This window comes from Dermacentor albipictus, chromosome 6 (genome assembly GCF_038994185.2).
Source record: "Dermacentor albipictus isolate Rhodes 1998 colony chromosome 6, USDA_Dalb.pri_finalv2, whole genome shotgun sequence".
NCBI lineage: Eukaryota > Metazoa > Arthropoda > Arachnida > Ixodida > Ixodidae > Dermacentor > Dermacentor albipictus.
Genome location: NC_091826.1, coordinates 80,369,513 through 80,395,528, shown reverse-complemented (window position 1 = coordinate 80,395,528; position 26,016 = coordinate 80,369,513). Strand labels below are relative to the sequence as shown.

General features: G+C 47.2%; 1 protein-coding gene across 4 annotated transcripts; it reads left to right on the top strand.

The window, feature by feature from the left end:
* Positions 1 to 24,146, top strand: LOC139046932 (ninjurin-2-like). Of its 4 annotated transcripts, none has more exons than XM_070520864.1 (3): positions 1 to 32; positions 19,623 to 19,844; positions 23,833 to 24,146. In XM_070520864.1, the coding sequence occupies exons 2-3, from the start codon at positions 19,641 to 19,643 to the stop codon at positions 24,064 to 24,066; spliced, it is 438 nt and encodes a 145-aa protein (XP_070376965.1). In that variant the 5' UTR covers positions 1 to 32; positions 19,623 to 19,640; the 3' UTR covers positions 24,067 to 24,146. The 4 variants fall into 4 exon arrangements, with proteins under 4 accessions (XP_070376965.1, XP_070376963.1, XP_070376964.1 ...); XM_070520862.1 differs by lacking the exon at positions 1 to 32 and adding an exon at positions 16,800 to 16,908; XM_070520863.1 differs by lacking the exon at positions 1 to 32 and adding an exon at positions 17,490 to 17,766.
* Positions 24,147 to 26,016: the final 1,870 nt, after the last annotated feature.

Sequence of the window (26,016 nt, the reverse complement as noted above, 5' to 3'; positions counted from 1 at the left end):
ATGTGCGTGTTCTCCGTGACATTCTTGAAGTTGTGAGTAATTAGATTGTTTTTTGCTGCGTTTAGGTTGTACCACCTCGTTGTTTTCGTGTACTTTTGTGCTCATCGACGCGAAGTGAGCGTCCGGAGTGAAGGCGACGAGATTATGCGTGAGAAAGAAGGGCACCAGCGGCCTACGACATCGGTGTTTCTTTGTGACAGTGTGTTTACTACGCCTACGACGGCCGTCATTCGTGGCGAAGGAGAAAACATCTTTCATTCGGCCTGAACAGTGATGAAGTGGACGTTTTGTTTTTCGGCGGAATGCATCGTCAACATGGTCCATCCACTACGTAAACGAAACGGCGTGCCCAGAGTACAGATCGTGACAGCGCTCCGCCTTCAAACCGAGGGCCTTTTGCAAGGCGCATGAACTACTCATATAAAAGGTACGTACGTAGCCACGTTCAGCGTCGCGTTTTTTATGGTGCGTTATTGTGGTAGTAATTTTCGCGTAATTTATTTAAAGGACAGCGCAAGGTGTGTTGGATGCGAGTGTAGTATATGTACTCCAGGCGTAGCCTATGGGCACCGAATGTGAAAAAGAAAAAAAATGAATGTTTCATTGTTCACGTGTCCTCAACTAGAGTTGTAGAGAATTAAGTACTGCTACGCGTCAGTATTCGGCGCAGGCAGGGAAATAATACTTTGGTTTGACTAATTGGTTCTTTCTGTTACCAAAGATGGGCGCAGACTTATACCGGTGTCACACGGCCACTTTCGAGCACGATTGAGCGCGTTCTGGATCGAAATTTTCGACCGCGATTGGCTCCCGTCCACCGATTGTGCAACGAGGCCAAACGCGTCCAGAAATTCGATTCCAGTCAGGATCGATCGCGGCCAAAAGTGTGCAGTGTGACAACCGTATTAAATGTCGCTTGTGTACTTTCACTCAATTGTTATTATTTTATTTTTTTTTTGTCGGAGGTCCCGTGGTAGGTAATGGCGCAGGCAGCCTGCAATGCTTGTGGTTTCATGACTAGAACTAATGCAAAACAAAAGAACCACGACCGTCCCGGCTATGTACTTATCAATCGCTTTAAGTTGTGCTCGTTTGTTATAGAAGCTGTCGTGCTGTTGCGGATGAATGCGTGGTTGCGCTATTTGTTTGTAAATTTATCTTTTTGTATAAATAAGCACACCGAGCCTAATAAATTTTTTTCTCGTCCTTGTACTCGTTTCTTGGTTTCACGCAGGCGTGCTTATTATTACTACTATTTGTTTTCTTGTTGTGTGACTGAACCCTGCCTAAGGCGTCCTGTCAGTTGTCAACAGTATTTCTGAAATGAATTGCACTGAGCGTCCTACGGTTATAGTACGTTTCACTACCTTATTTTAATGTCTAGGTATAAAGTGTATGGTTATTGTAACTATTCTTGGCCTTTATATATGTATTTATTAAGCTGGTAAATGCTTAATTTTATTTGCAGTTTTGAGAGGTTCTCGTATTGAGTGGTCAATCTCGGTTGGTATTAATGGTGGATTCTTTTCTTGTGCCCATGCAGTTACAGTCAGCATGAAGCAATTGCATGGGAACCGACTGGCTGTCATGGGCCTACACATTGCTGAAAAGACAGTGAAGACGTCTGAGCCGACAGGTATACTTTTTTCATCACAATTGGCCTACATATTTTTTTCACCGGAGGATAAAGACCTCCGCCAGTGAGCTCCAATTACCCCTGTCTTGTGCTAGCTGATTCGAAGTGAAGCCTGCAAAATTTTTTGACTTCATCATAGTCTACTTCTCTACCGTCCTTGACTACCCTTCTCTTCTCTTGGCATCCATTCTGTAACTCGAATGTGCCACCGGTTATCTGCCCTATGCATTACATGGTTGAAGAAGGCACTTTGGCTAGTTGGTGCTCAATGAAGACTTGAGACATCAATAACTAGCGTGAAAAAGACAACATCAAGGAGCACATAAGGAAGAACTCTAGACTTCAACTCAAATTTTTGCTACACAGAAACATGGAATGCACAGAATGTCGACGGACTGAAACAACACAGGAGCTATCGGAACAAATTTATGAACAGGTTAATTTCACTTACGAACATTCTTGGTAAGAGCCAGAGACGGGTGCTTACACACCTATTCCCCGCTTTTTTTATGCAAAGTGGTTCGTATATTTCCCTATGCACCTGCTTCCGGAGCTGCCTGAGCACACGATGGCTTTGAAACTGCTCGGTGCACAAGCACGTATGGCGATGATTGGCCATGTGGCCACCAGCCACCAAGGCACTCAAAGCTGCCCTATGGTTCTTCAAGCCAAACAGGTCGGTGTTTAAACGACCGCTTGGGGGAACAAAGATAGGGCAGCTGTCATGGCTGGTGGCCACCTGGCCAATCATTGCTGTAAGTGCTCATGCACTGAGCAGTTTCAAAGCACTCATCTGCCCAGGCGGCTCTAGGTGCAGGTCGACATGAAAATATTCGAAGCACTTTGCATCGAAAAGTGGGTGATAGGTGTGTAAGCACCCCTTCCCTGGCTCTCACCGAAAAAGAGTGTTCGTATCTCGAAATGAACCTGCCGATCGATTTGCTCCGATACCTCCTGTGTCAGGCAGGGAAAAGGAAAGATAAATGTTGCTTCCTTGCGTTGAGGTCGCATCCCCTGAATCCTATGTTTCTGTGTAGCCAAAATTTCAGTTGAAGCCTAGAGTTCTGTCCTGTGTGCTTCTAGCTGTCGTCCGTTGTCTTTTTTGCACTAGTTAATGATGTCTCAAGTCTGCACTACATGGCCTGACCAGCTCCCTTCTTTACTCTTTATGTCAACTAGGATATCAGCTCCTTCGTCTGCTTTCTGAACCACGCTGCTGTCTTCCTGTTTCTGCTGCCATCAGGATAGGAGTGGACATGACAAATGAAACTGAATGTCATTTAGACAGAGGAGCAGTGAGACTTCCTGTGCTTTACCTTTTGTTGTTGTACATAATAGTTGAAATTGCACCAACACATCTTTTCCACCTTGTGATCTTCCCATAGCTGTGGCAAATAAATATATAGGCTTTAAGAAACTAGAAATGCAGTTTGCCTAAGAAAGAGCATACTCTTGCAATGTGTTTGATGCTCTGACTCCTTTGTTGCATGTGCCTTGAGAGCTGTTGATGCTGTTCTTCATTTCTTTCTCAGCAAGCTTTACTTGATGGGTCTGACTTTGTATAAAGAAATAAGTTCTAAAGAAACCATAATACCTAACAGGCAGAATTGTCTAGGTTGAAAGCCAAGTTTTCTTTCATGGCATTTTTTTCAGACTGCACTAGTTGATCCATGATGTTCGACAGCGCAGACTTGTACAAGGGTTGTCAAAAGTGGCGAGAAATGGAACAAATGCTATCGCCTCTTTCTCCAACCTTTGTCGAGTTCACATTGTCTAATGTCATCGATCAATACCAACTAGCCTGTTTGCGTACCTGTACTAGTTGAGCCATTTATACTATGGTACTCTAAGCCAAATGTGATAAATTCAAAATTGGTGCCTTTTCTATCTTTGTACAAATAACTGTTTCATAAAATAGTTTAAAGTGTTATGGTTGATAACCTCATAATATATCTTCATGGATGCAAAAGGTACCTCTTGTGCAAGTTCCGTGCTAGCCTGACATGGAGAACAAACCTGGCAGAAGGTAGAGCACATGCTCTTTTGTAAACAAAACGCATGATTGCATTTTCTTGGCAGTTATTGCAATGTTTACTGATGTTTATCTGCATGAACATTAATTATCTCAGCTGCTAAAGACACATCACTAGACACTGTGAGCAGAAAAAAGTCTGATTGTGCAGTACTGTTGAAGTCATGCAACATTATGTTTAAGCAAACTGGCAGGGATGCTAGGTGTTAAAAAGAAAAAGCTGACTTCAAGAAAAATTTGCACTCTTAAATGTGGAATTGAAATGCACTATGCTTATAAGCTACAAAAGATTTCCAGGATGATCAGACTAGTTACACTGGCCATTTGCCGATTCAATAAGGTTCACTGAAGCTTGTTTTTCAATTCACACTGTTTTTATACAGGGTGATGATTTTCAGTTTCGTGGAATTTTTAAATATAGCCCTGTTGCATATAGCATAATTTTAGTCCTTGAGCAGGAATATTCAAACAGTCAGGTATATCTTGCACGAGAAATCAAAACATATTAAACTAATTAGAAAATTTTATTATCTTTCGAATGAATTGCATTATGGCTAATATAAACGAAAAGAAAGCGGCTTAACCGAGGAACCCAATGTTTATTAATCATATCCTAAGAAGCCAGCAAACACTGACACCAAAAACAAGTTAGGGTAAATTACTTGTGATTAACAAATGAAATAAAGAAATGATAAATTAATGGAAATGAAAGTGGATGAAAAAACAACTTGCCGCAGGTGGGGAACGAACCCATGTCTTCGCATTACGCGTTAGATGCTTTACCAATTGAGCTACGGTGGGCGCCGTTTCCCCATCACTTTCTTGGGTATTTATGTTTCCTAGTAGAACCCTCGGAGTGTTTGCCAGCGCCACCACATATCTGGGGCACATATTGTAATTTACGAATCACAGCCAGTGAGATTACAAGGTGTATCTACTTGGAATTTATTTCCAGAATGGCGTCAGTTTGGAGATATGCACCATCAAACTTGCTGTAAAAATGCACTGTTGTTCCACTTACTTTTTTAACAAAATGTGCTTTTATGCACTGACGCACAAAAGTAATGGGAACACCCTTGTGTATTGGTCTTTATCAGGGAAATATTCCTATACTGGTGTCATCCTGGAAGTTCAAATGCATACGTCTTCCAAGCTCACTGGCTACAATTCATAAATTGCAATATGTGCAGTAATATAATTAGTTATGAAGTTAATTAGTGATTTTTTATTTAGTTGAGCATGTGTTATGATTTCTCATGCTAGTAATGTCCACCTCTTCAAATAATCTAGCTCAAGGACAAGAATTATGCCATCTGCCGCAGGACATGTTTTAAAATTCCATAAAACTTAAAAATGATCACCCTGTACCTACTACAGTACCTACTACAGTGCTAAACAGCCAGCAGCCTAATCATCACATATAGGAATGCCGTAACAACACTGACAAGTGCACTAAAGTTTTCTGCGCTTCACAGATGAAAGATGTTGGCCATTAGAATGTTTGATCTCAGTGTAACTCACAATCATATAACCAGCAAGATCAAGTGAAAGCAGATCACAAACTTCATGCATGAAAGGCTTTAACTGTGCTTTGATTAAAACAGCTAAACTTCTGTTAAGCATGATGGATTCACTGTGTTGTTTCAGTTAAAAGCATCTAAATGATCAAATGCTAAAGTGTTCTTGCTTGGAAGATCTTTAGTGAAAAACTCTGTAGTAAAAATACCAGCAGGATTATGTGCTTGTTTAGTGAAGATGGCTAAGATGATGTCAGAAGGTGCAGGTATGGCTTCTTTGTAGTAGAGATGCCAAATAGTTCTGACAGAGGGGTTGTTACCAGCCACTGTGTAAGTCAGAGATTAAGAAAAAAGTAAAGGTCAGCTTAGTGATGCTTAGTATACAGAGAACAACAGGAAAACGAAACAAGTAATGCTCTCAACTAACATTTTAAAATTTTCGTTGAATATGTTACAAATATTTGTGTCAAATATTTTAGAGGAACCATGCTTGATAAACATTTGCAGAGCAACCACCATGACAATTAAGTGATCAAGAGCACACCAGTGAGGCGAATTTATAAGCCTAAGATCACTAAATTCTAGTTTTGGGTCAGATGTCACACACAAAAACAAACTGCCCAGCGTTATTGCTGTAATATGAGGACGGTTAAGAAAGTAATGCCTCCAAACCCACTACTTTACCAGTAGTACTGCAAACATTTTGGCTCTTTGTCATTAATGCACTGATGTTTAAGCTATAGAATGTCACTTGCCCCATCTTCCTATCTCTTTGCGTTCCAAAGTAATTGAGCAATGCATGGCATCCAGTGGTGATGTCCGGTTGAAACAATGGGCTGTAATTGAATTTCTCACTGTGAAAGGTTCTGCGCCCTTCAACATTCATTGCCATCTGAAAGCAGTTTACGGGGATGCCTGTGTTGAAGTCAGCATTGTGCGTAGGTGGGCAAGTACTGAGAAACATCAAAATTCAACTGCATCAAATGTCCAGGATCAGCACCGAACTGGACGGCCCACAACGGCTTCTTATGAGGATCATCAACATCAGGCAGACGAGTTGAATCGGGTCAATCGCAGGATCAAGCAACACCAGATTGCTACAACACTCGCTATTTCCATTGGTTTAGTGAACCACATAATTAAGGACCTCCTGGGTTACAAGAAGAATTGAACTTGTTGGCTATGCTTCGACTTTTTCATGTCAGTCGTCAGTTACCGTGACACCCAACAAGTGCAAGTCTTCTTGTAACGCAGGTCTTTAATGATGTGGTCCACTGAGCCATTAGAAATGGCGAGCGTTGCTGCAATCTGGTGTTGCTTGATCCTGCAATTGCCCCGAGTCAACTCATCTGCCTGATGTTCATGACCCTCATCAGAAGCCATTGTGGGCCGTCCATTTCGGTGCAGATCCGGGAGATTTGATGAGGCAAGACTTTGGTCTTTCACAGTCCTTGCCCACGTCCGCACAGTGCTGACGTCAACACAGGCATTCCTGTAAACTGCAGTCAGATGACCATGAATGTTTATATGCACACAACCTTCCATAGTCAGAAATTCAATTACAGCCTGTTGTTTCAACTGGACGTCACCACTGGATGCCATGAATTGCTCGATTACTCTAGAACGAGAAAAAATAGGAAGGCGAGGCAAGTGACATTCGATAGCTTAGACATAAGTGCATCAATGATAAAGAGTTCAAAAAGTTTGCTGTAATATTGGCAAAGTAGTGGGCTTGGAGGCAATAATTTCTGAATTGCCCTCATATAATTGTGTAGCCCGTCTCTCCTACATTCATGATGTGGCAGATTAAATGCCTTATTCTTTCGAAATAACGATTTCTTTGAAGTAAGCACTATCTGTGCTTGTTTTCTTTAACCTGCTCATCATGTGATCTTGAAATATTAAAGTGAATGATGCAGGGAAGCGCAGCTTGTCATGTTTCGTGTACTTTTCCTGACATTAAATTGCAGCAAATCATTTTGCAGGTAGAAAAGAAGCAGATGGCTACAGCAATCAATGAAGAAATGGCTTCTCTATGATGGCTCGCCTTAGGACATTGGAATGGAGCTACACAAAGACATCATCCTCGCCTGTGCCCTGGAACTTTGGTTTGAATGAGACTGTTCTTCAACGTAGAACGGCCACAAGACTTGTCACCACATACAAGGCATAGTGCAAGCTCTAAATATTGTACAGGAGGCTAGAATAAATGACCCTCCATGCAGTCACTCTGTGTCTGTGGTAAATGGGACCATTTTACGCAGAACACTCACACATGATTATGTGTTTTCTCTCAAAGTTGCTTTGCCGTGTGTTTGGAAACACATTACCTATTGTATGCACACCATACATAACATTTCTGTGCGCTAGCCTGACTGTAGACTTACGAAACAAACAATGAAGTGCATATGTACCCGCTTCAACATGTCATACTTCAAGGGTTATTATATTGCTTATTACACCCGATAGGTGAAGGGGTAATATATTCCTGATCACACCCTTACACCCCGTGGGTCGAAGGGTAATATGTTGTTCAAAACACCCTCAAGGGATAGGGTGTTATTGGAATATAGAATAACCATCATAAGGGTGTAATTCCCTATAAAACCCAGCTTTTTCAAGGGTGCTAGGGGGTTAGTTATAGACACCGAAAAAAACCCTTAGGGGTGTAAATTATTTTACAGTGCAGGAAAGAAAAAATATACAGTTCTATGCTTATTGCTCTCCTTACACCGAGACAGATATTTGACTACCGTGTGCTGGTAGAACGATCGCGGGCCAAGCACCGCAGGCTAAACCTTGTCGTTGCACTAGTCCTCCTCACCACCTGGTGCCCCAGCAAGAGCCAAGAGCAAATCACGGTTGTCGTTGCCCTCCGCGGTCGTAAGGATTCGAGCCGAGCTGCTCTATCTTGTGCCGGGAAGTTTCTAATCCCATCCGATTCGTCAGCCATCGCTTTGGCCACGGCGGCGAGATTACCTTCGGTCGCCGTGCCATGGATGCCCAACCCATCGTGTCGGCCTCGTCCGCGTCTGAAGTAATATTTTTATATTTTTTTTCTGTGTGTGCATGTGTTTTATCGTGTTAGTTAAGTTTTTAGTGATCTGCATGCATCGTGGAATATGGAGTAGTGTAGTATGCGTGTGCGGACGGTGTTGACTCCTGCAGGGTGACTCTCATATACGCGTGGGATTAACTGTCGCGCCATTGTCTTTTGACTGTAAAACAGCAGAGGAAACGAATTCCTTCTGCCCGTCTTTGTTTCCTCCGTTGTTCTACCGTGACAAGTCGTGCTGAGCCGACTATAGCACAGCGTCGCACGCTTTTGTGCCAAGGGTCGGCTCTTAGGCTTCAAAGTGACTCGGATCACGCACACACACATACATACATACTGTGGGGTCTGATGTGGGATTCTCACACCGTACTCTTGGGACAAAGGAACGACAACACAGTAGTGCAAACAATCACAAGGGCATTTATTGCACCTTTCATACATCAATGCCTGCTAGCCGAGTTGCTATCCACAAAACATGCCGATGGGCGCGCGACAAATCTAGAAGTCCGACTCACCGCGTCCTCGCGAGCGAATATGTTCGCCCCATGCTGGATCCCAACGCCTGGTCGTTCGCGTGTATGGTCACGCGAATCGTGGCGCGTTCGAAGGCGGCCACGCGAGGCGGTCTCGCAGATGCATCGGTCGCCGCGCGCGCGGCATGTCCGCGCTGTTCGGCGACCCGCCGGGGAAGAGGGTTGCTGCACGTGCAGCACGTCCGTCCCGCTTCCTGTCTCGAACCCCAAGAGACTCGCGCCTTCCGCTCCCGCACCCAAGTAACCGCGCAGCAGCGCAACACCAGCGCCATCTCTCGGACTGCGCTTCAACCACATCGACCGCGCTGACGTCACGCAGGCCACGCGGCGAAGCGGGACCACAGGAGACGCGCTATGCGGGAAAAACATCAGGGGAGGTGCGAGGGTCGCGCATCCCCACATCCCCCCAAACCTTAAATCACTTCTTATTCCGGTGAAACATGTGACACGGTCTAACATTAACCCGTGCTTCGCGAACAGGGTGGTACATGCAACAGTGGTCGCGCTGAGGAAATGTCCACACGCTGTCCATAGCATGCGAGCCGACATTGTCCTTGGGTACACCGCTGGCGTCCGCCGGTCACAGCAGCGGCTATGCAGCCTCGACGGCACGATCCCAGGCCAGGGCTCCGGAGACGACGACGCAGTAGTCGGTACGAGCAAGCGTCGCTCGCGCCGACTCGCTCTGCTGGCGGGAGCCGCAGTAGCTGTCGGTGACCGCCGGCTCTTTTGTCCGCCGCCGAGGGTTGTGAGCTGGATACAGGAGGCCGCCGAAGTCGCCGCGCCGAACTGGCCACAGCATCACCATCGCCCGGGGTGGCTCGACCGTAGTCCGGGGCAGCAGCGCAGGCGATGTGCAGGTGACAGCAAGCCAGGGGTGACTCCGCTCATCTGCGTACACTCAACACACTCGGCAAACACTACGGTAGTGCAAGGGAGAGGAATTCTGCATGCGCATCGCCCACGTGGTACGATGTTCAACTCGGCTAGCAAAAGATCGGGCAGCTACTCAGATGCTAAGTTCACGTGAACGAAGCTCGCTTCCTTGAGTCGAACGAGTAATTTCAATTCGTGCGAGGCTAACTAGAATGAGGTAAGCAAAGTGCAACACCTCAACGTCACGGTCTACCAGGTTGTGTCCCTCCACGTGCGACAGGCAGCTTCGTAAAGCCTTAGGCCTAAAGCGTCGCTACCCTGACAACAACCGGCATCCAAAAACAAACAACACCCAAAATGGGCGCAAAACAGGCAGCCGCGAGGATACGTCAGCTCTGTGAGGTGGTCCTACTCCGTTCGGTGCACACAGCATCCGAGTTGACGGCACCCACCGTCCCAGACGGTGTCGGAGTGCCCGGTGCCAGGCCGCAATTCCAGTCAGCCCGTAGTGGCACCCGTGGCCCGCGGCCACCCGGCTCCCAGAGAAGCGACTTCATCAGAGTCAAAGAGGTAGAAGAAGCTATTTACATAAGAAATTCGGACCACCCACGAGGCTTCCGTACTCACTCGCTTCAGGCTTGCCACGCTCCGCGGGCGCTCAGCCTCGCTCTCCCAGGATGCAGACCACGTGGCTCTCGTCTCGACGAATGTCATTAAAAAAAACACTTGCGAAAAGGCTTAGCACGTTGACATGTTCAAACACACTACAGCCACCGTCGCCTCGCTCAAGAAAGCACGCCGCCGATGCTAGCGATCAAAATCCACGCTAGGCCTACGCTTCGGTTCAAACAAAGGTCTCGAACGAAGCAAAACTGTTAAAACTATCGTCCGATGCCCCAAGAGCCCCACGTTGGGCAGCCAGATGTGGGGTCTGATGTGGGATTCTCACACCGTACTCTTGGGACAAAGGAACGACAACACAGTAGTGCAAACAATCACAAGGGCATTTATTGCACCTTTCATACATCAATGCCTGCTAGCCGAGTTGCTATCCACAAAACATGCCGATGGGCGCGCGACAAATCTAGAAGTCCGACTCACCGCGTCCTCGCGAGCGAATATGTTCGCCCCATGCTGGATCCCAACGCCTGGTCGTTCGCGTGTATGGTCACGCGAATCGTGGCGCGTTCGAAGGCGGCCACGCGAGGCGGTCTCGCAGATGAATCGGTCGCCGCGCGCGCGGAATGTCCGCACTGTTCGGCGACCCGCCGGGGAAGAGGGTTGCTGCACGTGCAGCACGTCCGTCCCGCTTCCTGTCTCGAACCCCAAGAGACTCGCGCCTTCCGCTCCCGCACCCAAGTAACCGCGCAGCAGCGCAACACCAGCGCCATCTCTCGGACTGCGCTTCAACCACATCGACCGCGCTGACGACACGCAGGCCACGCGGCGAAGCGGGACCACAGGAGACGCGCTATGCGGCAAAAACATCAGGGGAGGCGCGAGGGTCGCGCATCTCCACAATACATACATACATACATACATACATACATACATACATACATACATACATACATACATACATGCACACATATATCAAATTTTTAAAACTTGGCTGTGGCATATAGCACGATTTTAACCGTTGATCTAAATTGCTCCATGAGGCGGCCATTACATCTACGAGAAGTCAAAATGCTTGAGTTAATAATTGACTTAATTATGGTAATCAAGTTCCTTATTGATCACCTTACGGCACAAATTTCAATCTGCGAAATATAGCCGGTGAGTTCGCAAAGCATATCCACTTGGAACGAATTCTCTGGAAAGCACCAGTTTCGAGATATTAATTTTCGAAGTGTCCGACGAAATGCATTGGCGTTCCAGTTACACTCTTTGCAGAAAAACGTTGCTTTATGCATGGAAGCACAAAACTAATTAGAACATCAATGCAATTCGTCGGACACTATGAAAATTAGTATCTCAAAACTGGTGCAGTCCAAGTAGATATGCCTTGCGAACTCGTCAACTAAAATTTATAGATTAAAATATGTGTCGTAAAAATTAACTAAATTATTTCGCGTAATTATGGTAATTATTCAATTCGGCATTTCGGTTTCTCGTAGAAGTAATGGACACCTCGTCGACCAATTTTGATCAAAGGCTAGAATAGTGCTGTGTGCTAGAGGCAATTAAAGAAATTGCAGCCGTTAAAAAAAAAGGACATGCTGTGTACATTTACTGCAGACTTAATATAAGGCTATAGCAGGATGAGAAAAAGTAGAGAAGAGTAAGTTAGCAAACGAAAAGGCATGCACAAGCAAGTAATAATTGTAGCACTCAGCATAGGCAAGGGAACACAGGCAAAGAAAAATATAATACCAGTAAAGCAAATTACGTATTCCAAAAGTACACACTTATGACGACTAGAAACTCAGTTATTTACAAGGAATAAACCGGACAATTCAATACAACATGTTATTGCATACACACGGAAAAAAATTATCTTTCAACGTTTTAGTATCAGCAAAAAAATAATGAAAAAAGCATTATGTTCAAAGCATGAGAACTATGAATACAACTTTTTTTAGCAAGTTTGATACGATTGCGTTTGCATAAGCCAGAAACTGAATCAATGATGACATGCAGCAACTTTAGAGATTCAGTGTGGTAACGTAACAAGAGGGGTTGGGGGTTAAGTTAAATGAATGAATAGAATTTATTGATAGGAAAGACAGAGAGGTCGACCTGAGCTAGTGCGCTCTTAACTATGGCCGATGAAACGAATAGATTTTCGTTGTTCAAGTGAACTTATTTCACACTGCTTGTATGGGTACCAAGATATGGAGGCGCATCGTAGAACGTTACGAATTAACGTTTTATATAATAGCAGCTAAGCATCGCGTGAAGTCTTCGATGAAGTACGGAGCCAGTATAATGTAGATTTTGAGGGCTTTCTCGCTTAAACGTTCAATGCAGTTTTTTGTGAAAAGGAGAAAGATTTTCTGTGAAAATAACGCCTAAATGCTTAAATTGGAACACTCGCGCTATCTGAACGTCATTTAAAAGAACAATCAGAAGTGAACTTACGAACGTCTGTTAGTAAATGACGTTACGACTGTTTTATTGTAATTAATATTCATATGCCGCACACCACGCTCAAAATAATAGAGGTGACTCGGAAAGGCCATAATGTTCGTCAATGGGAGTAATGATTTCACACAGAACACCATCATTAGTACAGGGAATTATAATAGAGGATAAAGCATGATTTTAGGGGAAGTGGCAAAGTGACCCTGAAACAATTTTGACAATTTTGTGCAAACGTGCTGAGTCGTTAGAGTAAGTCCCGCTAACCATTAAGTGAAACACTTAAACGCTTCGCGTAAAGTGTGTAATTTATTACAAGGACTTAGAAATGTGCATCACCTGCCGTGGTTGCTCAGTGGCTATGGTGTCGGTCTGCTGAGCACGAGGTCGCGGGATCGAATCCCGGCCACGAAGGCCGTATTTCGATGGGGGCGAAATGCGACACCCGTGTACTTAGATTTAGGTGCGCGTTAAAGAACCCCAGGTGGTCGAAATTTCCGGAGTCCTCCACTACGGCGTGCTTCATAATCAGGAAGTGGTTTTGGCACGTAAAACCTCAAAATTAAAATCTTTAGAAATGTGCATCGCTGCCGATCGCAGCGGCGCTGCTCCCCTGTTTTTTTCAGCCATACCGTTACACTCTATACGTAGCTGTCGCGCATGACGTCACTTGGGCGACTTATCCGGTGACCCATGTTGCGTCATCGATAATTTTGCCAACTTTGTGGTGAACAAATGCTGTTCGCAACAGTTGGAATATTGGTTACTTTGATTCTATAAAAAAATAAAGGAAAAATAATGCAGAACGACAATCTATAGATACACTCAAGCAATTCCGGCACACAGCAAGTGTCGCCTGCTTGTGTTACAGAGCAGGTGTGCTCCGTGGTGAGGCGGGATGCGCGGTCAGTGTTGGTCTCGAGGTTTCTTTTCGTGAGGACCGGGAATCGTCGTTGTTGTGTTGTGACCTGCAAACCTCATCGGCGGCATGGCAAGCTGTTACATCGTGTCCCTCTGAAAGGAAACGGGGAAGCGGAGTGGCTGCAGTGCACTGGGCTGTCGGTATGCGATCGACGCCAGGATCAACGCGTTTACGGCCTCACTTCATGCTGGAGGATTACTACCGCAGTAGGGAGTTTCAGCGTGTCAGGTATTCCGGTAAACGCATATCGCTTTGTCAGATGGGCGGAGGCGCCAACGTGAGCCACCTGCAGGATGCAGTCACCTGGTGGCAGACATACAAAGCTAATATAGAAGAAACCAAGTGCATAGCAGAAACCAAGTGTGACTTTGCTGCTGGTGAAAAATTTTTGGCAGTAGCGTAACGTGAACACATTGTCGTTCTAAATGTTTAAAATATTTTGCACTTGGTTACAGCGATATTAACTCCGTGCTTGGCTGGTTAAGCTATGCGTCACCGGGTGGCTGCACCATGCAGGATCCTCAGGCCATTCTCGTTTACGCTAAAGCCCCTTAAATGCCAGTAATAGTAGTATGGAAATTCTTTACGTCTCCGCCCATCCGCCAAAACGCTCAGCTAGTCTGCGTTTACCAGAATACAAAACACGCTCGACGTTACGACAGAACGCTCCCAACGCACGCTGCTTGGACAGCTTGAGCTGGGGTTCGAGGGCCAGGCGGCTAGCGGAGAGTTTGGAGAGGCATCGCGCGATGGCTCCAAGACAACCGGAAGTAGGTGGCACGACGTCACATTATGACGCAAGCCAAAGAAAGCGGAGTTTAACGTCGAGCGCTCGGGGAACGAGGTGAGAAGAAAAAGCATGGCCAGAGAGGAAAGGAACTTGTAATCGTCCGTACGCTCTCCTAATATGAGACGCCTCACTTAAATTGTGGCGCGAACGTTTTACAGCAGCGTGTCTACGCAATTTGTCCAAACCGTTCCAGGGATCCCTTAAGGTTAGCGCGCATCTCCTCCGCTAGTCCGGCCGTGGCTGCGCATTGCAGTCTGCGCGGCGGAGCGCGTACACAGCCCACAACCCTTCCTGGAGGCAAGCTATAGCGGGTGCAAATGATGGGCGAGCCGAGATGGCTGGTGGGTGCGTGTGCGCTGTCTTCCAGCGCGCCAAGTGTTGGACGTCGTGTAATCTAAAGTTACAGGAACGCGCTCTCATTTTCTATCGGGCTAGACGCTTCGCCTTCGCTTTCCCGAATAAATGTAGAGACCATGGCACATACTCTTCATTTGGATTCCATCTCTGTGGGGGGCGGAATGGGTCATTTTGTAGCGTCGTCTTTTTCGTCACACATCATCATCTGCCATCATCGCACCGCCCATCTCGCGTGGGCTGCACTATGATGTCACCAGCGTGTTTTGACGACGGGTTTAAACGAGAGGCATTAGAAGCCTTGAGTCTCCTTTGTTTGCGCCTTTGATCAAACCAGTGTTGTGACAGCGAGTGTTGGCGGTCATCGAGTGAGACGCATGTTTGCTTGTGCGTGCGTGACCCTACGCTTGTTTACTGCAATTTATATGGCCTGTAATACAGCGAACCTTTGTGTGGATGTCTAATACTTTGCTGTCACTATCAGTAATTCGGCATTCGGCTGAAACTGTCACTTCTTCATTAAAAAGGAAACTTATATCTTATCAAAAGCCTTACGTCTGCTCCTTCCAGAACATCTTATTCGGCAAATTCCAGAACATCTTATTCGGCAAAATGTCAAAAATTTCGTCACGTTGCAAAAACGAATCGCGAGTTCACCTTTGCCCACGGCTTAGGTAAGCTTACGTTAGTCACGCATACGTCAAGACTCAAGGCAAATGGCGGAATCTTCAAAATAGAGTTTTATCTCAACGGAAGAGCTGAAATTTGAAAGCTCCAGTCGCGACGGTCCTTTCTCTTTGCGGTTGGAAACTTGACCGCGGAATCGAATCCCGTTCATGGCTTCTGTGCGACGCGGGCTTGTTGATGGTGCTGTCATCACGTATACATCCGGAGGGCAGGAGGTAGGTATATATATGCGATATTGCTGTTTTAAATCGAGCGCATACCAATTGGACATTATTAAGATCTCAAAAATACCACTATAAATGAGTCAAAAAAGTGTCAAATTAAGTAAGTTTAATCAGATCATAAAGAGAGCACTGTTCACTTTCCTCATTTCTCCTCCGCGAAACGTCTTCTCTTATAGCTGGGGCAAAGCCGATAGCTGTGTCCTGGATCTCTCGTTTCTTGCTTTTATGCGTTGCATATTGCAATCACTCAGTTCAGCCCTTGGGCGCGGCTGGGCAGCCACCATTTAGCCACGTGACGTGACGTCACGACAGCCGGAGGAAAAGCTGGGCCCCAACTCGCGCGGTCGCGCGCGGCCGCAGCCACCACCTGACTCCCGCTCCTCCCGCTAGGGGCGCTGCGCCGGCGCGTGACGTCACGGAGGAAAAGCTGGGCCCCAACTCGCGCGGTCGCGCGCGGCCGCAGCCACCACCTGACTCCCGCTAGGGGCGCTGCGCCGGCGCGTGACGTCACGGAGGAAAACCTGGGCCCCAACTCGCGCGGTCGCGCGCGGCCGCAGCCACCACCTGACTCCCGCTCCTCCCGCTAGGGGCGCTGCGCCGGCGCGTGACGTCACGGAGGAAAACCTGGGCCCCGACTGGCGCGGACGCGCGCGGCCGCATATTGCGCGGCCGCGCAATTTGCAACGCATTCGTGGCTTAACTAAGCTAAGCCTGGCCATTTTTTCTCGCTATTGCGGTGCGCCTACGGTAACCTTTGGAAGGTTGATGTCCGACGAGCGTGCCCGATAGCGACAAAGGAGCGCTGATAGGACCGGCGGGACGCGTTAACAATCGATGTTTATTTATAGAGTGTTGGATCGGGGTGCGTATGCGTGCGGCGAGCGTTCACTCGGGAGTAACTGACGATCTTGAACGATCGCCCGATGACTGGCGTCTACGCGGGTTCGCACGAGTCTATGATGTCATAGGTGGGGCACAATAGATGGCGCCTTGAACGCCGCAGGAGAGAGCGAGGGATCTTTTTAGCGTGGTTGTTGTGGAGTATCTGCTGCATGAGTCAGAATAGTATACCTGTCTCGCATGTTCATGGCAGCATTAGAGTTTTAGAAAACCATTTGCAACCAAATGTAAGCGTATTACGCACGTAAAGAAATACCGCATGCTCCGTGCTCCGGGCTATATGAAAGTGCGTCATTTGGTGAGTTTAGCATGCGTTATGATGTTTACGTACGCTAAGAAATAGCGTTGTCGACCAAGGCGGCACCCTTGGCTTACGCTTCAGCGCGAATTCTCGAGATGGCTACGCTCTCACTATCGTTGATCGCCAGTAACTTTTGATATGAGCTTCCGCTTTATTTAAACTCACACGAAGCGCCAGTTATGAGCGCTTCGCGCGTCCAAATTCCGAGATCGTTCTGAGGCCTAGCGGGACGCGTCGTCATAGAAACGATGCGATGGTTGCTAATGAATCGTCTTGATGTGGATAGGTTTGGGATGAGGCACCAGACAGCGCCCTGTTTTATAACGTTTTCGTTACATTGCGTTCTCGTACGCTAAACTAAAAGTCTTGAAGGGACGCGCATCGTAACGTCAGGCAAAGCTTCGTCTTGATCTCGGGTGGTACAGAATCTACAGGATTAACAGCTCAGCCTGCGAGACAGAGTTATGGCTTTTAAGAAGAATGAGAACAAAAGAGATCGGCATTTGTTTGTGTGAGCAGCGACTGATAACCTTGGTCAAGTGCTTCAATGATAACGGGAGGGAGTAAGGGCGTTCAGGTTTTGCCCAGGCGGCAGTAGGAAGATATAAGGCATTTTCTGGCAGGGTATTGTACGTCTCATGTTTTCACAAAAGCTTACACATTTACCACCCCTTTCTACGGGTTGGCGTCTGCCCGGTAGGTTCCCGTACACATCATTTACGAAGCACACACAAAGAGGAGGAGAAGCGTCGACCGGTTTGCTATACACGTAGCTTGTCCTTTGCTTGCACAATTTATGCTCTTTCGATTGTCGCGTCTGCGAGCTGCATGGCGAAAACTGAGGCTGGGCTCACCGTAAGTACGCATCGTTTGTCAATACGCGCGTTTAGTTTCCAGTGCCGTACAATGCGCCATATAAGCGATTCCTCGCATCCACGACGCACTGCCACGCGTTATTGCATCGTGCAATCCACGTTGCACTTTGCCTCTTTCTTTTTTTATGCGAAAGCAGTAATGTGCTGAGAAACTGAGCCAGAATTCACAAAGCGCTTCGCTCGTAAGTGTGCTGTTTCTTTGTCATTGTCCGGCTGCCTTCGTTGCGATTAGGTCCAGTGTCGGGATTGGCCAGAATGTTCTCTTACGAACAATTCTAGCGTAAGAGGCTTTTGTGAATATATGGGCCCAGGTTCGTAAGTGTATAGTCACCCCCGAAGTTACGAGATGCTTCGAGTGCAAAGCGCCACGGCGCGTTCCCTTTACAAGTGTTCATTACAAGTCCAGTAGCGCAAAACAACATGAGGACAAGCATTTAGACTAAGTGCTTGTCCTCGTCTTGTTAAGCGCTATACCATACGTATAATGAATGATTACAAACTAGCCAAGTTTTCAGTTCCGTTGCGTTTACAAGCGTTTGCCAAGCTCGCTGCAGTGGCCGTGGCCACTGTTTAACTTATTTATTTATTTATTTATTTATTTATACATACTGCAGCGCAATTTGCGCTATAGCAGGAGTGGGTTAGGAAAATGTACAGAAAATGCATGGGAATATACAGCGGTAAACACAAGTGAACACTATTAAAGAGCACAGAAGAGCACTGGTGAAAGAATACACAAGTTATACAAATGTTATACAAATGCTGCCAGGCATACCCATGCCTGATTATGCCCATACCCATACTCATAATTATGCATCTGGGATGGCGGTTGCAAAAATTTGGGATGAACATGAGCGAATGGATCCAGGTAATGAATTCCAGTCTTCGATTGAGCGGGGAAAGAAGCTGAATTTGAACATGTTAGTACGTGCGTAGTAGGGTATTAAGTTTAGGTCATGATGTCTTCTTGTTGATGATCCCGGCGTGAAGTTAATGTAATTATCATTTGAGAGCCTAACTGAAGAATTGACAATGGAGTGCAAGAATTTTAATGAGTCGACACGGCGACGCGAAGAGAGCGTGTTTAGGTTCAAGGAAGAAAGTGCTAAAGAGGGCGAAAAGTCTCGATCGTAACGATTACATATAAATCGCACAGCTTTTTTCTGTATAGCCTCTAGTTTATTAATTTCTAACTGCTTATGCGGGCTCCAAACTACAGATGCATAATCAAGAACAGGGCGGCACAGATGAATGCGCTTAGCATTTTCTTTTTTGGGAAACAACCGTAATTTCTTGTGACTGTCTAACCGTTTTCGTGGTTCGATGCCCCGATACAGTGCAGTCTAACAGAGTGGTAAAAATAAAAAAAAGAGAAATGGTAGTGTGATAATACCGTGCGGTGGTACCGATGGTAAGGGGAACCTTCTCCCATTCTTCCCGCGTGACAGCTACGGCGTTTCGAGGCGCTCTCGTTGTGACGCCGCATGGGGTTCGAAATTGCATGATCTTTGCGAAATGGTGCTCCAAAGCGCCACGCATAACACATGGTGGAACGCAATGCCACGAATGACCACCTCGCAAAGCATGCCAAATGCATTGAAGGATAGAAATTAACCGAGGTTGGTTCTTTCCTTTCTTAAACGAAATTTACAAAAAGAAAACAACTATCTGAAATGCGCACAACATGGCATATAGCATGGCTAAGTCAACGCAGTATGGCAAACCCAATCGCATTTAGTAGAGGCTAGTAGAAAATTTCTCAGAGGCCATCTCTGCGCGTCAGCTTCCGGGCGACGATGTCTAATCCCGCTCGCGTGGCGGCGCTGGCTGACGCAGTCGCACTCGCACGACGGGATGGCGATCGGGCAGGGCAGCGAGGAGATGTCGCCCGTCGCCGCCAACAGGTACGCCACCAAGAAGACGGTGGCCCAGGGTTGCTACGACGTCGCCCTGCTCACCATGAACGCGGCGCAGCTGAAGCGCGCACTGGAGCAGGGGCACCGACACCCGTTCTACACGCTCGTCGTTGTGCTGGCCAGCGTCTCCATTGCACTGCAGGTGAGAGTGTGGCCGACAGGAGGCGAGTCGAGGAAGAGTGCGGCGAATTTCGCTTATTGATGTCATAAACAGCCTTTCACAGTGGGACTGGATGATCCCGTTGGTTCGTTCGAAACGTGGTTTCCTGCAAGTTTACTACATACCGAAGGCTTTGGCGCTGAGATCGACCAGTTAATGAGTTTCCTAAATAAATTTTGAGGTGGCTCTCATTTCCCCTTTCCCTATTCCCAGCTCCTCTAATGCCCTCCCCTCCAACGTGGAGCACCGCTAGCGCCCTCGTTCCGACCGTGTCAACACGCATTCGAGAGCAAATAGCTTTCAGTTTCTTCCGTGCTACATTTACTACGTGTACTCGCTTTGAAACTGTATTTGGTGCAATACATCCTTACTCATATATGCATGTAGGCGTAAATCATGCATTGGAACCTTTCCTAAAAAAAAAATGTAATAGACACGACCGCTAACCGGTCGAAATACCACGTGACCGCACTAGGCCAATGGCCACGCACAAAGGCGAGATAGCGCGAGGATGAGGGTGGCCGCGGCTACGTTAAAGAATCGCACTAACTTGAACTTCTTGTCTGGGTGCCCTACCACCTACCATGGCAATAATGGGCAATACACGGATTCGTATACGGATTCGTCCACGGATTCGTGGTTGCGTCTTCAGACGTTCGTGTCACATTACTTATTACGCTTTATCTTTCAAAATTGCCAAGCAGAATAAGCGGAACCAGTGGGCTCGATTTTTAAATATTTGCCGCTTTGCCTCTTTCGCCCATTTTCATTGTTAACGATGGTCGGCGGTCTGTGGTCTACGGTCGGCGGCGAATAATGGTCGGTGGTCGGACTTGCGGTGCAGAGGTGTAGAGGGCAAGGGCGTGTGCTCTCGCGCAATGGAGCTGTGGGGAGGGTCGGGAAGTAGGGTAACGGGAGCGGAAGCGGGAGGGCGGGGGGCGCTGTCGTTCGGTCTGGTCGCTTACATTGGCAGTCATCGTCGATCGTTTCTGCGCAATTTGACGTTTGTTATGAACAACGACTTGACGCTAATACGCATTGAAAATATGGCCAGCGTAGCACAGGGGAAATTATTATTATTTTTTGCTGACATATAGAAATAGTAAGAAATGAAAGTGGCCCGAAAGGACAGCTTGAAGCAGCTGCTAGCCGAATCTGCATTTCCCGCGTTACGCGGTGTTTGTCTATTCGTGCACTTTCATTTGTGTACGTTCACTGCTCTACGTTTGTGGGAAGCAGAAATAGTTCCGGCCTGTATTCTCTTATACTATTAAGCCAGTTAGAACAAGCAACTTTCGAAATTGCGATCATGGTACCTTAGCCGCTGCCCTTTGGAGGTCAGTGTGTCATGGAAAGAATAATTTGCCATTGGAGGTTTCGTTTACTGTCTGATGGGGCAGATCAGAAAAACCCTGGTCGATTACGGTACAAATAAGAACGCACATACGATGATTGAATACGAAATCACGTGAGCAAGTTAGAGAATACTGAGGAAATCGGCGAATAAGGTGGTCGCAGAACAAGAAGTAATTATAGAGCTTTGCGAGCGGTTTTTTTTTTTGGAGAGCTGAGTTTAATTATTTTTTCTGTGGTGGTGAGCGCGAGTGACTAAATATTTAGATTGCGTCGGCGTCTATTAACATTTAATACCACAACTTATTTCGAAAAGAAATGTGGAACAATTACCATTATGTTTTTATTCCCGCATGTTATTGCGCATTATATCTGATTTTTAAATATATTGTAACGGGGAACCATTTCTTTAACTCTCCCGCTAGACGCCATTTTCTACCCCCTCGCACTTCTTCAATCTCTTCCGTATCGCACAGATCACCATCCTCCTGGTGCTGGTCCCAGTTTGACCGTAACAACATATAATGTGTGTGGCTTCTCACTTTCTCACGTCTGGATCGAAAAAGAGACTTTTCCTCAACACGTACGTGTGCTAGTTTCGAGCATAAATATCTGAACACGTGATGACGAACGGAATCGAAAGCATAGAAGAAGGTGTTCAAGCGCCAAAACTCAAGTGCACACCGTGAACGGAGTTGACGAGCGTGGCTCGGCTCCGGCAAGCAAAAAATCTGTAGGCTACACAAAAAATAAATTGCTTCAGAATCCATCTCACTATGACTGTTGACGGTAATGCGCTAGCACTGAATCAATATAGCCACACAACGCATTGCCACCGTCGAAACGAGTTACGTATGAGGCCCGCACAGCAGTGGGGCCTCTCTTTCGCGATTCTTTAAGAACACTCCGCGCCACCTAGCGCCGCCGCCACGAAGACTGCGCGTTGTCTGCGGAATGCATGGCGTGCCGGTGCGTACGAACGCTGAGGGAGGCGTCATGCGGCAGCCGGGTTCCTCTCTCTCGCGCTTCTTTTTGATCACGCTGCGCCATCTGGCGGCACTGCCGGGAACTCCGCGAGTAGCTTCCGAGACGAGAAGCGTGGCGCGTCGGTGGGCTCGAACGCTGAGAATTATTCACTGAGCGCCGCAAAAATCATGGAGCATACTCAGTCACCCAAGTTGGCGAGAGGTTCACTAAAGAGCAGCGCGTACCCAGTGCATTCATGACGCAGCTCGTTTAAGCGTTGGCGTGAAAGGCACTCCTTGAAAGGCAGCACATACTCAGTGCATTTGTAGCAAACAAGGACATCAACCCGCTAATGAGTCGGGTTGTTGTCCTTGAAGAACCATTTGGACGCGGGTTCCGAGCACGTTCAGCATAGTAGAAATTTAAGGGATCTTTTTCGTACTTGTATAGAGCCGCACATTCCCAGTGGCACGTACCTAGTTGACAAGACGTTCAGTGAACAGCGGCACACAGCTGCTGACAAATGCCCAGTGACCCAAGTTGGTGTCAAAGACGTTCTTTGGAGACCAGCATAGACCAAGTGGCACGTACCTAGCACTCCAAGCCGGCGTCATAGAGTTGCTTCGCACAGCGGTACCTCCCCAGTTCCGCGTCTACAGTGACCAATGTCGGTGTGATAGAGGTTCGTAGAAGAGCGGTACGTATATGCACACATCGCCACATACCCAGTGACGTAGTTTGGTGCAGAGGTTGGTATCTAGCCCTGCAACCTCAGCAGAGCAGTCCGATGCGCTACCCACTCGACCACTGACTACCCATTGAGCCAGGTAGGAGGGAAGACGGTTAGAAACAAACATATGCAATCATAGATATATAGATAGCCCCAGGAAAGTGCGTGACGTGCTCTAAAAATGCGAATGCATTAATACAGTTTGTCCTCGGTGACATCACAACAAACGATTAGGACGAAGACATTAATTCGAGCTGGTTGGTCTATCCATTGGCATTCTATCTAAGTAGTGCTAAATAATGTGCAGAAACTATCGTCCACGATCCTTAGCGTAAGCGAAGAGCCTGAGTGAACGAACGAACAAATGAGTGATCGAACGAAAGAAAGAGCAAGAGCGAGAGAGCGAACGAACGAACCAGCGCTTTCCTTCCCGAGTCCAATCATTGACCATGGAACATGACAGACCTCCGACCAACCACGAAAACGGCCGAAATTGGCAAATAAGTCTATTCGCTTTCAAAGCCAAGGACAAAAATATTACAACAAAGGCACAAACATGTTACCCTTCTTATTACGAACATAAATCAGCGCTAACACAAGGGACCAAGAAAGAATTGCCCGACATGCAGCGCTCATGTTGTGCATTTTTTTCTTCGTCCCTTGTGTTAACGCTTAGTTCAGTTCGTAACGATGAATCAATTGCAACTAGCCCAATTTACAGTACCTTATATGCGCCCTTGCGCTGTGTGTGTGTGTGTGTGTGTGTGTTTCTGTTTCTTACATGCACGTTCACTCTTGTCTTCTTGGCTCTACTTAGAATCGAAGCTAGGAGGAGTATACTCGGGCTTGGTATAATTAAAGGGTTAAAGCTGTTGTACGAATGCCTGCCCGTCACACGCTCTTTCATCACATGTTCCTAAGGTTGTCGTTGGTATCCTGCTGATCGTGCTCGGATGCCTGGACCTAGGCAAACCGCGCCAACGGGGCCCTGCCATAGTGCTGAACAACGTGGCGACGGCGTTCGTCATGTCGGTGACGATCGTGAACGTCCTCGCCGCATCATTCGACCTGAGCCACAGCAACTACGAATCTCCGACACCGACGGCTCTTGCCGGAACCGAGTTGAACAACGAGCTCACAACGCAGGGCCTTTGACGCCTCCGTCTATTGCTCCTGGATAATTCGGCTGTAGAGCCTATCGAAGATGTATCAATAAAGCTACGTTTCCGTTTCCTTTATCCATTGAGTAATGTGCCTTTCAAGGCTGGAGCGAGCATACAGTACGTCATGAGAGGGACACAAAAGAGAGAAAGATCATGCAGAAAATCCACTGGCGTTGTCTAAGTATGCGTAAGCTTGCGCCACCTGCTGATCTGCACGCAGCCCGGTGGCGGGCTTCTATTTACGCCCAAGACCAGTGCACAGCGCTCGACTGCTGCGCCGCCATGCGCCGCTCGCGCGTACCACGTACTGCAGGTGGATGCGCCAGGTGATGACGTTCCGATCATTATAAGGCGTTATCGCTCTTTAGCGCCTTATCCATCCGCGTCGAGCCATCATGAACCATGAACGTACTCAGGCGGCGGCTTCGCATGGAACCGGCATGCGGGCCGCACCTTGAAAGCCGTCTGCGATGCTCACAAAGAGTGCCGACTGCTCACAGCTTCGCGCTCTGTGTTTTCGCCGCTTACTTAGCGTTGAAGAGACGTGCGCGCCCGTAACTTGAAAGCGACCTGCGAAAGTGACAGAGTGAGGCGTGTGCTGAGAGCACCGTCAGCGCTGTATACTCGCCGCTTCGTTGGCGTTGAAGCGAGAGGCAGCGCGAAGGCAAATTCGCTCGCATCTCGAAAGGAGTCGTCTTATTAAGCGACGGACGGAGGGACGGTTTTCTCGTTGGATAAGCCTACAAATGTTTACGCATTTAAAATGAACACCTACCTAACCTAATTACTGCTCAAACTCTGCGTATGCGTGCTGGGCCGAGCATACTGCGCGCCCAGGCAACAGCCAGGGACGTTAAGCCAAATACCTATAAGGATATAGGACGTCTGCCGTGGCGCTTCGGCGAAAAAGTACCTAGAAACGTGGTACGTGCGGGAGGCGCATGGCGGCGCAGCGGTGAGCACTGGGGTTGGGCATAAATGCAGGCGTAAATTGAAACACGCAGCCCGGTGTCGTTATCAATCTTATCAAACTTGATCCGACCAGTATAATTACTTATCAACCATTATTGGTAGTTATCAATCTTATCGGACAAGATCCAACCCTTATCAACTCTTATCGGTCGTCAACCTTATCTGACTCAAGCCGGCCCTTATCAGCCCTTATCGGTCGTTATCATCCTTTGCGATCGATCCGTTCCTTACCAACCCTTATCTGCCCTTGTCAACCTTATAGTACTTGATTCGACCCTTATCAGTCCCTATCAACCTTATCAGAATTGCCCCGACCACTATCGCTCTTTAGCACCTTATCTATCTACGTCGAACCATTATCAACCGTGACGAGACCGATATAACCCCTCATCACTCCTTATCATCCTTATAAACTCACTGACTGCTTGTACGTCAGTTTCGCGCAAGGCGAAGCGCTTGAGCCTTCAGAGAGCGGTGGCATTTCGGTCGGTGAAGGAACACCCCAACGGAAGGCGCATTCCGCGTTACCGATACGCATCGGCGACCTGGCGTGTTTCGCATTAAGCTTTCGCAACGTAGGAGTTTTTCTGATGTCTGTAAGCTCCAAGTCAGCTCTACATGTGGTCTTTTATTCAACCATCACCAAATCTTTCAACAAAGCCTCCATAGAAACTGTTCTCCTTTGACGTTTGTCTTGTGCCGCCGGTACAACACATTCGTATGGTTCAGATATATTCGCCTTCTGTAAGCGCGGGTGTTTAGCCCAGTGGGTAGGACTCTCGGCTTTTGCAAATATCTTTCTAATTTATTTTGTTTTATTTCTATAAAGCCATTCGTCTTACATCACGGACGGACGGGTTTGCTCGTTGGGTAGGCAAAGAAATGCTTACGCATTTAGAATAATGAAGTTGACCCGTATTGGTAAATTACCCTTCCGCAGTACCAAACAACAATGACAACAACTTTGACT